Source organism: Copadichromis virginalis, linkage group LG12 (assembly GCF_057382275.1).
Source record: "Copadichromis virginalis isolate Kocher_CV1m ecotype Utaka linkage group LG12, C_Virginalis_male_GT1.1, whole genome shotgun sequence".
Taxonomy (NCBI): domain Eukaryota; kingdom Metazoa; phylum Chordata; class Actinopteri; order Cichliformes; family Cichlidae; genus Copadichromis; species Copadichromis virginalis.
In genome coordinates, this window is record NC_140629.1 from 31,241,736 (window position 1) to 31,253,649 (window position 11,914).

The 11,914-nt window shown below is 40.4% G+C and overlaps 1 protein-coding gene across 1 annotated transcript; it reads left to right on the top strand.

The window, feature by feature from the left end:
- Positions 1 to 1,091: 1,091 nt before the first annotated feature.
- Positions 1,092 to 11,655, top strand: erap1b (endoplasmic reticulum aminopeptidase 1b). The gene is made up of 19 exons (XM_085476056.1): positions 1,092 to 1,488; positions 1,799 to 2,309; positions 2,657 to 2,795; positions 2,981 to 3,115; positions 3,302 to 3,422; positions 3,757 to 3,911; positions 4,354 to 4,467; positions 4,679 to 4,810; positions 5,033 to 5,164; positions 5,291 to 5,374; positions 5,509 to 5,666; positions 6,456 to 6,535; positions 6,648 to 6,831; positions 7,093 to 7,249; positions 8,684 to 8,868; positions 8,962 to 9,123; positions 9,227 to 9,367; positions 9,666 to 9,747; positions 9,900 to 11,655. Exons 1-19 carry the CDS (start codon positions 1,452 to 1,454, stop codon positions 10,068 to 10,070), a joined length of 2,880 nt encoding a protein of 959 aa, XP_085332182.1. The 5' UTR covers positions 1,092 to 1,451; the 3' UTR covers positions 10,071 to 11,655.
- The last annotated feature ends 259 nt before the right edge of the window (positions 11,656 to 11,914 follow it).

Below are 11,914 nucleotides of genomic sequence, written 5' to 3' on the forward strand. Positions count from 1 at the left end.
ATTTACTTTACCAAGTGGATCATCGCGGCCTTGCCGTATTGGTCCATTTGATCGACCTTTGTTGTTATTATTTATTTTATTTTATTTTCAGTTGTTACAGATGGGACAGACATGACTAGGGGATAGGAAAGGGAGAAAGAAAGATGAAGGAAAAGAAAAACAGAAGGGAAGAGGGACAGTGAGAAAGGGTGCTTAAAAAGAGAAAGAGAGAGAAAAAAAGAAAAAAAACCCTCCTGGATCACCTGTTGAGAGGAAAAGAAGAGAAAACAAGCAAATAAACAGAGCAACATAATAAACACAACACCACCGCATTAATCTAGCTAAGTGTAAACAGCAGTAAATACTAAATATTGAATGTTGTGGTGCAGCACCCAGGACCGACAGCGCACAATGTGCTTTGAGGTAGCAGCCAAGAAAGGTGTAGTTTATGTCTATGGACAGTGAACATCTGTGTACACACCTGTGTGAATCAGCGCGCTTGTATTCAAAAGGTTTCCCCATTGCAGGTTATTGTTAAATTTTCCACAACACTTGCAAATCTATCAGTCACACACATTTATACTCAGATGAATGCATCAGAGAGCAACTTGGGGTTAGTATCTTGCCAAAGGATATTTAACATACAGCCTGGAGCAGCCAGGGAACAAACTGTCTGATCAGTAGATGACCTGCTCTACCTCCTTAGTTACAGCCACTCCATGAGCTTGAGCTCAATTAATTTTAGTATTCATGACTCATTTACTTTACTTGTCATGTTCAACCAGAAAAATGCTAACAATAATGAAAGATTTATCACTCAGTGACATACACTGACACCCAAAGGGTACATGTGGTCCATAACTGTAGACCTGTAGGTGACCATAGCGTACACTACTATTTTCTGTCTGGAACTGATCCTCACTGAGGATGGATCAGTGTTCCTCAAAATAAATAAACTTTAACACGTTATTTAATCTCGGATTCTTGCAAAATGTTCGACGAGGACCAACTGAAAACCAAAATACAAGAGAGTTGAGACAGTAAGCGCACGGAAATAACCGTTAATCGAAGCAACGTTGCCCTCTAGTGGTTAAATATATTTACTGCGGGGGCTGTAAACACGGAAGTTCCTGTTTCCGTCCATTTCCTATACAAATTGCTCGTGCGTTTTGTCCCCTTTTATTGTGATGGTGGTGTAACACAGTCAGTAGTTTAAAAATGTGCACCAGAAGTGTTTGATAAAGAAAAAATAGGCGGTATGTTTTCATAACTCACAGCTGGAATATAAGCATGAGCTGCAGACATGACAGGATGCCCTGAATTTTAAGCGTCTTTATCAGGTCTTAGACTCAGAGTTACAGCCACAGCTGTAAGTGAAATGACCTAAACTGACACCTCAGCTTAGTGAACCTTTCCTTCGTTTTCTCCCAGCATGCAATTCCCCCCTTTCTGTGTTTCACTTTCATTTTTCAATGATTTCTGCTGAAGCTGCGTGCAGGAGACGAAGCGGTAAGTTAGCAATTTTTTACATATAGCTCACATAATTTATAAAATAATGAGAATATAAGATAAGATGCTTTATGGCTTCTGAAAATCTGAGTCATTTTGACTGCATTGTAATGCATGATTATACAACGAATCCATTTGTGTGAAATCGAAAGTAATGCTTTTCCCGGTCCTTTGTCATGTGTCATAAAGTACCATGAGAAGCAGTAGTTTGTTTGACAGTCCAGCTATCCTGAGATGTTCGGTGTTTGCTGTGTGACACTACAAGTAAGCGGAGAAATATTGCATTTAGTTTTCTGTGTTTGTATTTCAGGTCCCGCCTCTGTTGTCACCATGTTAGTGGCTCCTCTCCTGCTGGTGCTGTTCGTTCCCTTTTCTCCCTCATCTGGAGCACAGTTACCAAATCAAGCCAAGGCCAAAGACCTCCCTATTGCCACCAATGGTCAGCCCTTCCCCTGGGACCGCATGAGACTTCCCACAACCGTCACTCCACTCCACTATGACCTGGCCATACACCCCAATCTGACCACCCTGGACTTCACTGGCGTTGTTCGTATTGAGCTTGATGTGCATGAAGACACCAACACTGTCATTCTCCATGCCAAGCAAATGCAGATATCCAATGTGTTCCTCTTGGCACCTGAAGGCATTAAGCGCCTTAAGGTGTTGGAGTATCCTCGCTTCCATCAGCTAGCCTTGCTGTCAGACTCGGTGCTCATCAAAGGTAGGAAGTATGAAGTTCATCTGGCATTTGCTGCCAACCTGTCTGACAGTTTCCATGGTTTCTACAAGGGAAGCTACCGCACCAGCAGCGGGGAGGTCAGGTAAGGCCACGAGGCATTTTGAATGTTCTCTGTGTTTATTTTACTAATAATACTAAATTTCTCTTTTGACAAATAACTAAAATAACTGAAGAACGTCAGAGAAAAAAATGAATGGCATCCTTGTTCACCTCCATTTTATTGGCTGTTATCGGATACTGAAGTAAAATCTTCCTTTTTGCAACAGAGAACAAAGAGTTTATTGTAAATGTAGTGCAACTTTGGAATTGGCTATAAAATCAGTGCAAGTAAAAGCTTAAAGTTCACCAAAAAAAGATTATTTAGTGCTGAAAGCTCCTAATCACACCAGCTTTAATCCACTTTCACTTTGTGCTTAATTACATTTTCAGAGTCCTGGCGTCCACGCAGTTTGAAGCGACTTTTGCTCGTGGAGCCTTCCCCTGTTTTGACGAACCCGCCTTCAAAGCCAACTTCACCATACGAATTATTCGAGAGCCACGCCACATAGCCATATCCAACATGCCAATGGTAAATGTAGACTGACCAGTCCCAGTTTACTTTAAGCATAAATGAGTAATTACCAGAAATATGGATTTATTAAAAAGAACAAAATAGCAACATGCTTATATACATATGACTATATATGCACATCTGCAATATTATGGACCTCTCCTTTCTTTTCTTAATTATTAAAACACACCTGTGTTTCTCAGGTTAAAACTGTGGAGTTGCCAGGTGGTTTGCTTGAGGATCACTTTGACACCACTGTGAAAATGAGCACTTACCTGGTTGCCTACATTGTGTCGGACTTCAAGTCTGTGAGCAAGACGACCCAGCATGGTGTCAAGGTGAGATGCACACCAGATGCTTCTTATTAAAAAGACTTTTTTTAGTCAGCAGTTTGACTAAAATACTTTGCATAGGTACTGTATACATCTCCACGGTGTGAAGCATATCAGACGTGTCATCTAATGACTGTTGTACTAACTGAGAAAACTTGCTTGTTCTTTGTTCTTTACTGTGATTCCCTTCAGATTTCAATCTATGCTGTCCCTGAGAAGATCGACCAGACAGCCTTTGCACTGGATGCTGCTGTCAAGCTGCTGGACTTCTATGATGACTATTTTGACATTCCTTACCCACTTCCCAAACAGGGTCAGTGGAAATCACATTGTGTTTCCATGTTAAGAGACAGACACTGGTGTAGCAGTTGTTATTTTGTAACATATTACAACAGCAAGAAAAGACTTGATGAGTCATAAGTCTCTGTCTGCTTCTGATCCTTTACTCGCCTGTGTGGAAACTGTGCTTTGTGCACACATTCAGGATCACATGATACCTCATATCTCAACGCTTTGACAGGACAAATATGTAAATTTAGGTGTAGACTGCTCTGTAGATGTATCAGAGGAGAACGTAAGCCATACCTAGTCGAACCGTGAGGTGACATGACTGTACCACATTATTTTTGACTGTGTTCCCTCTGCAGACCTGGCAGCTATTCCTGACTTCCAGTCAGGTGCGATGGAGAACTGGGGACTGACCACCTACAGAGAGACCGGCCTCCTCTTTGACCCTGAAAAGTCATCAGCTTCAGACAAGCTGGGCATCACCAAGGTTATCGCCCATGAACTTGCGCACCAGGTAGCTGCACTGATTCTGTTTGTTTTAAGTTAAAAGTAAAGCATTAGGGGATGGCTAGGCTGTGCAGACAACCCATGTGCTATAAGGCTAATCCAGAGGTCTGGGTTTGAATCAGTGCCGAGGCCATTTACTGCATGTCTTCACCTGGTCTTTCTCCCAGCTTTGTCTTTTCTCTTCAATGTTCTGTCACAATAAAGGCTTAAAATCTAAAAAATAAATAAAAATAAACTCATTCGTGTCAAAGTTCATCAGTCTGTACCAAGTTTTCCAAGTCAGAGCTTTACAAAGAAAATTTGCTTAAATTTATTGTCAGTATGATTGAGCGTAGCATGTGCAGTAGATACAGGTTTGTTTGACTTTTCAGTCGTTAGTACAGTATAACAACACTAAAGGTGAAAGAGCATGTTTAATGCTGTTCTTGCATGTTTTCCTACCTGTCCAGTGGTTTGGAAACCTGGTGACGATGGAGTGGTGGAATGACTTGTGGCTCAATGAAGGTTTCGCCAAGTTCATGGAGTTTGTTTCTCTCGACATCACGTACCCAGAACTTCATGTGGTGAGACTTTGAAACTCTATTTAAAACTGACTGATCCCAGGTCCTATTGGAACATACAGATCAGTTAAAATGATTTACTAAAAACCAGAAGGACATTAAAGTCACAGTCTCATAGTTTTAGTAGTGTACATTAGCTGAACAACTCCTATGTTTTGCTGGATAAGGCTACAAAGATGTGCATAAACATGATTCCATCCTCTCATTCTTCCAGGATGATTTCTTCCTGGCAAAATGTTTTGAGGCTATGGAAGTAGACTCCCTCAGCTCTTCCCACCCAGTCTCCACCCCTGTGGAAAATCCCACACAGATCCAGGAGATGTTCGACGATGTGTCATATGACAAGGTTAACCTCGGCTGTTACATTCTGTTTCATGTTTCTGTACTTGTGTAGGATATTGAAACTAACAATCGTCTCAGTATTTCATCATCATGTAAAATCTGTTAATATTTGACATAAATTCCCAAAGCTGAACCCACACTGTGCAGTTGAATCAAAACACTGAAGGACTTATCTACGTTTCATATTGTTCCTTTTTTTAGAAGCATGTATGTATTTTGTTTTCAGGGTGCATGCATTCTGAATATGTTGCGGGACTTCCTCACTCCTGAGGCTTTTGAGATTGGCATCGTCCGATACCTGAAGCGCTACAGCTACCAAAACACTGTGAACAGCCACCTGTGGGAGAGCCTGACCAATGTGAGTGATGTGTGAGCGGTCTCTCTTTTAGAGGACTGATTTTTCATCAGTCATTTTTCTTCTTATGTAACTGTGAATGCTGAATGTGGCTCATCGTGATACGCGTCTCTGTTAAATGTGCTTCAGATCTGCAGCTCACATGATCTGGATGAAGGTCGCCTGAAACACACAGAATTCTGCTCTAAACGCAAAACTCAGTCCGGAGCCTCGGTAAGTTGTCGTTTGATGCTTGGTAGCAAACTTGTTCAACAAAGCTCTCTGATTGTGAGCATATTTTAGCAATTACAATAAACTCCTGTGACGTTGTTGTATTTATACAACATTATGTTTGTCTGTATATACAGAAGTGGTACTCTGGTGATGAGCTAGACGTCAGGGCCATCATGGACACCTGGACTCTGCAGGAAGGCTTCCCACTGGTCACGGTGGAGGTCAGAGGTCGGGAGGTTAGGCTCAGTCAGGAGCGTTACTTGAAGACAGACGACCCCTCCCCGAGTGAAGGGTATGCTGTCAGGAGCGTTTTCTGTTACAATGCAAGTTTACAGCATTAAGCTGTCTTCAGCCTGGAGCGTGCGGGAAGCAGGGTGCAATATTTAAACTGTAGTTTACTGAACAGTTCCTGTAACTGTGTAGCTGTCTTTGAAGCTTACAGTGAAAAATCATCACTTTCATTTCTCCAGCCAATAATAGTCTTATGTTTTTACCCCTCAGCTGTAAAAGGTTGATGGGGCGGTGTGGACAACTAAGTTTGTGAATGTGATAAATCGAGAATGAGGAGACGTTGGAGCTTTCAATTGATAACATAAGTGTATCTACTAAGAATATTGGACAACTTAATATCTCAGTGACCTCAACTTAAAGGTCAAAGGTCAGAGATCCAATTTTCCCAAAGTATTGTGAATGTGATAACTGAAGAATACAGTAGTGTAGGATTTTAAAATTGATACCATAGTTGCATCTACTAAAAATCTCGGATGAGTTCTATTCTCAGTGACCTTGATTTCAAGGTCAGTGACCTCTGACCTTGAACTCACGGTCAAGACTTGAACTTGACCTAAAAATGAAAGGTCAGAGGTCAGGTTTTCTGAAACTCTTGTGAGTGCAATAACTTGGCAATGTAGGATTTTGAAATTGATACCATAGGGGTGTCTGCTATGAGGCAGAGGGATCACCCTGGCGGTCTCCAGTATTTTTATTGTCATAATAAACAGTTTGACAGTTGCTTATCTTGATTTAATCATGATTAAACAAAGACATTACCTTTTAATTAATCATTATTCTGTGTGTCTAGATTCCTGTGGCAGATCCCGCTGACGTACAAGACCAGTGCCTCCAACACCGTCCACCGCTTTCTGCTTAAGACAAAGACTGGTGAGTACTTGATGACATTGAGCCTTGGTTTTCTTTTAAACGGCAATATTCATTTAAATTTCACGAGTCATCATCACTTGAAAGCTTCTCTTTACTCTTCTGTCTTGTTCAGATGTCCTGTTCCTGCCAGAAGAGGTAGACTGGGTGAAGTTCAACGTGGACATGAGTGGTTACTACATGGTTCATTATGCAGGCGAGGGGTGGAACTCTATTATCAAGCTGTTGCAACACAGTCACACAGCCCTGAGCGGTAATGACCGTGCCAACCTCATCCACAATGTCTTCCAGCTTGTCAGGTCTGTTTAAACATTGCATATTAACACCAAAATTAGCTGTCTATCCTTTGGTATCTAGTTTAAGTGAAGCAGTCTGATATATTGAGCTTTGCAGGAAAACAAAGTATTATACATTCCACATACATTGCTTTTTCCCTACTCTTTGTTCTAAAGCCAAGAATTTTGAAATATATCAGCTAAAATTATGTTTAGATCCAAGCACACAGTATGCTAGAAAGGAGAAAAGGGGAGCAGGATGTTTACCTGACATCTGTCTTGCAGTATAGAGAAGGTGAGGCTCGACACGGCTTTGGAGCTGTCGCTTTACCTGTCCAGAGAGACCAAGATCATGGCTGTGACTCAGGGCTTTGGAGAGCTTGTGCCGCTTTACAAACTGATGGAAAAGAGAGACATGAAGGTGCTGGAGAACCAGATGAAGGTTAGTTTGCTGGCACATTACTTGGCACATTATACCAACATATGTGACTCAGTGACATAGTGCGACCAAGCTCAACAAAGCACAGGCCCAATTAGGGAAAAAAAGAATAACCTTTGCCTTTACAGTAGTTTAAGGTAAAACTATACATTCACCCATCTGAATTATTGACTTCAGGTGTTCCACGCATATCAACCACTGGACTGAAAAAGAATAAAAAGGCTTTGACTTTGCACATGTTTTATAAGCCGAGTGCCCCAGAGTGCAATATGATATGAAATATTATGATAAAATTTATTGTCCAGTCTGGGAAATTTGTCATGGACTCAGGTACTCAAGATAAGTTATCTTGAGTACCTGAGTCACGAAACAAAAGTACTGTCCCAAAATCAGTGTAATGAAAGATTCATTTTGTATATAATTTAGTTTATAATGTGAAATGTCTAAGAAGCAGGGTTCACACTATATATAATTTCAGTTTGTTAGAATTTTACAATGGATGTGAAAAGAGAAGGTTTACAAGATGGTAGTGATGTTGGGAGACAGTGATACTTATTAAAGAGACAGGAGGCGGAGATGAAGAATGGACCGTTTTAGAAATTTCACTTCTTAACTCAAGCAGTTTGGACACAAGGATAGAAAGGTAAGGCTGAGGTGGTTTGGACACGAGCAGAGACGGTATAGTGGATATGTTGGAGAGAAGATGCTGAAGCTGCCCTGCAGAAAGAAAGAGGAAGACCACAGAGAAGATTCATGGATATAGTTAAGCAGGACATGCAGAGGGTTGGTGTGACAGAGGAGGATGCTAGGGAACGCACGAGATGGAGGCAGATGGTGTGCTGTGCTAAACCTTAAAGAAAGCAGCTGATTTCTGTCTAGTCTTGTCTAATCTATACTCATAAATACAGAAATGTGAAAAAGTGAGCAAAAACAAAGTCATGCTTTTGATTTATTAGTGACAAAATATCATATTTAATATCTGTTAAGAGCTATTTCGCTTCTTAATTCTTTTTATTTATGTCTCCACATTATTAAGATGAATTTGTAGTGATAATTTTCTATTTCAGAAATGACTAAAATAATTAATATTCTGTTAAAAAATTGAAGGTAAGGTAAGGACCAGGAAAACCCTGATACAAAGGTATCACTTTGCTAGTATACCCCTGAAGTCATTCGCTAGTCTTACTGCATACACTAAAAGCAGTGAATCTATGGTACCTTAAATGCATTTTCCTGTTATTTTCAACCATGTCCATTGTGATTATGCAATAAAACTCCAATTTAGAAAAACTGGTTACTTTTTTTTTTTTTTTTTTTGGTTCAAACATTGTTCGAGGGGTGCCTGACGTTCCTCTTTGCAGGAAAACAAACATACAGTATGTGGATTGTAACTGTATACTCTCTAAGGAGGATTTAATGTCTCTTTTTGTTTTTCAGAGCTATATTGTAGATTTGTTCCAGGATTTGATTGACCAGCAGGAATGGAATGACTCCGGCTCCGTGTCTCAGCGAGTGTTGAGAAGTTACCTGCTGCTGTTTTCCTGTGTCAGGAACTATGCTCCCTGTGTGACCAAAGCCACCCAGCTCTTTAACCAGTGGAAGGACTCTGATGGCACCATGAGGTTTGGAGTCATAGTCAACAATAGCACAAGAAAATCTGATTTTACTATGTATATACATCTGAACTGAAAGCCTCCTTGTTTTTGTTTTTTTAGCCTTCCTGTTGATATCACCATGGCTGTGTTTGTGATTGGAGCTCGAACACCAGAGGGCTGGGATTTCCTCTTTGAGAAGTACCGCCATTCGCTGCAAATGTCGGTCAAGAGCCGCATCAAGACTGCCATGGCTGTTAGCCCACTGCAGGACAAGCTCAAGTGGTGTGTAGATTATGGGAACTGGGACACATCAGTATTTCTTAGCTAAAGCTAAGGGGATATAATTACCCCTGCTCTCCCTTTACTGTTCCCTTTGTGTCTGCAGGATGATGGAGCAGAGCCTCATCGGTGAGATAATGAAGACTCAGGACCTCCCAGGCGTAGTCGTCTCTGTCAGCAAGAACCCCCATGGCTACCAGCTGGCCTGGGACTTCCTCAGAGCCAACTGGCACACTATGATCAAGAAGTCAGTCAGCCCATCACACACATGTTTTATCATCCACAATACACCATCAGCCTTAAATCCTCAGTCTTGTCAGTTTTGCACATATTGATACTTTTGTTTAGCCAGGAGAGAGCACCGCCTTTGCCAAGAGTATTAAAATTGGCAGAATAGCCTATAGTATAAACTTTATTTGTATACAGAAAATGTTGTTTGTTTTTTATTTATATATTGATATGAAGTTATTCCCTAACAAAATAGGGAATTCTATCACTGGTTAAAAAAATCTGAACTTTGGTGTTTGTTTGCTTTGATGTCACAGGTTTGACCTCGGCTCCAGCACTATATCACACTTGGTAACTGGGGTAACGAACCAGTACTCTACTAGAGAGATGCTAGATGAGGTAAGTATGGCTGCATGTCTACATGGGTGTTCATTATTTCGATCAGAAGGCACGTCCGTATTTCGGATAACAAGAATATTGCCTGGATCTAAATATTAAGGACGCTGCATCTAGAATGTCGATCAAAGTCTTCCTCCTTTACACCGACTCAGGTACGAAGCTTCTTCGGCTCCCTGACAGAGGAGACGGGCTCAGAGATGAGGTGCATCCAGCAGGCCTACGAGACCATTGAGGATAACATCCGCTGGATGGACAAAAATCTTCCTCTTCTGCAGGCTTGGCTGGACAAGCGCAACCGACGAGTGTCTCATGAGGATTTATAGCTTCAGGAAGGTTAAAATAATGAATAGTGAATAATTACAAACAGAAACAAATCTGTGTAAACTCAAACCACAAAATAGATGAAGTTGATCACAATGACGGTTGTTTTTCAGCTTAAGTTTGTCTATAATAGCAGTAAGTCCTGACTTAAATTGGATTTTTTTTGTGTCAAAATCACTTTAAATCTCTACCCAGTCCCACAAGTTTACAAAAAAATGAGCTTGCTTTGGGAAAGATTGTGGGTCATTATAAGTATTATTTAATACCCTGAAACTGACTGACCACACTAGTGAGTTTTTTAATTACACTTGTTTAAACTACAGCCTAAAAAAATGTTAAACAGGTGCATTTCAGATCCAAACAAAACTAATGAACCATTCTAAGAACGTCCTAAAAGTCAGCTCGCTCTCCAGTCCAGCTGCATTTAACCCTCTGTGCCCAGGTTTGCTTCAGTTTGCTTCAGCATCTCTCCCTCTCTCTCTCCCTCCCTCCCTCCTTCTCCCTCAATCTGCTGATGTGTGTTTGTGTTTTCCTCTCAGTTTCCAGCACACCTGCTTTCCAAAAAGTTTCACAATGAAGTTGATTTTACAGTTTATATGGGCTAATGGGAGACTTTTTTTTGCATGGAAACCAATCATACAGGAGTCCAACTAAATCACATGTGAGATCTGGGGCCTAACTCTTAAAGTGAGCAGAGACACAATATGTTTAACCATTCATTCAACAGTGTAAGTGTGCCAGGGAATGTTACACAATGATCAAACCGGTCAAACCGTGCACAGGCATGGTGCAAAACAACATGTGAGCACACTAACATAACAGTCCTCAGTAAGGGGAAAAGCAGCCTTAGCATATAACATAATTATTAAATGAACCTATTTGTTGTTTGTAATAGTCTCCTTTTTTCTGAAGAAAAGAGCTTGTTTTTTTCCACAGAGATGTTTGTGTGTGCTGAGTATGTCTTTGTGCAAGTGTGTATGTTTAACTGTGAAGTTTAAATTCTGTTTTGGCTGGATGAAGTCACAGTTGTTGCTTTTTAACAGTAAATGTTGAATTCTGCTTCAGTGCGAAGCAGCATAAAGATTATACGATGTGATATAAATAGTGCAAAAGAAATGCACTGAATGTCTGACTTAAGTTTTTTTGATGAAAAAAAACCTAAAAATGTGGGCATGTCTGCGAGTGAATGCTGCAAAACCAATGAAACAGACAATGTAGTGCGCTGCGCTTAATATATTTTTACAGTTTATTGGTTGTCGTTAAAAGATTAGATTACACTTCTGTACGTTTATATTTTTCCACAGTTTGGGTAAATTTTAATACTGAGGAGCTAAACATGGATTCCAGCGGCGCTGGTGTGTGTTTTGGTACAGTTTATTTAAATGAGTAAGCTCGGCAAGACAAAAAGCACTGTAAGAAAAAATGTTTTATGTGTGTGTGTGTGTTTTGTTTTCTTTTTGGTTTATTGAACAGAGTAGCATATTTCCATTTTTATGCTCCTGTTACTAAAACCGTTGTTGAAAATGTAAAGATGTGTGTTGGTTTGATTAAACGTTGGACAAATAAAGTTTTTCTTTTGAACTATAATGCATTTTTTCTAACAGCATAGTGTTCTAATTATATTAGTAGTTTGATAAGGGTTATATGTTCGGTCCCTGTGAGTTTTATGGATATAACCTTTGTATCTCCTCATCCCTCTGATCAGCAGGTGTTCTTCCAGTTTGGGAGTGTTTCCTGTTGAATTTTGGGCTTTCTTCTCAGACACACACCAAAAAGATTTTATAAATTAGGATCAGCGGTGTATTAATCCTGCCTATAATAACAGCTAATATTGCTGCTCTGAAAG

Coding starts and splice junctions, on each gene's coding strand:
- erap1b (XM_085476056.1), top strand. CDS start 1,452: ATGATTTCTGCTGAAGCTGCGTGCAGGAGACGAAGCG. Junction 4,468..4,678: donor CGTACCCAGAACTTCATGTG/GTGAGACTTTGA, acceptor TCATTCTTCCAG/GATGATTTCTTCCTGGCAAA. Junction 7,250..8,683: donor TGCTGGAGAACCAGATGAAG/GTTAGTTTGCTG, acceptor TTTGTTTTTCAG/AGCTATATTGTAGATTTGTT.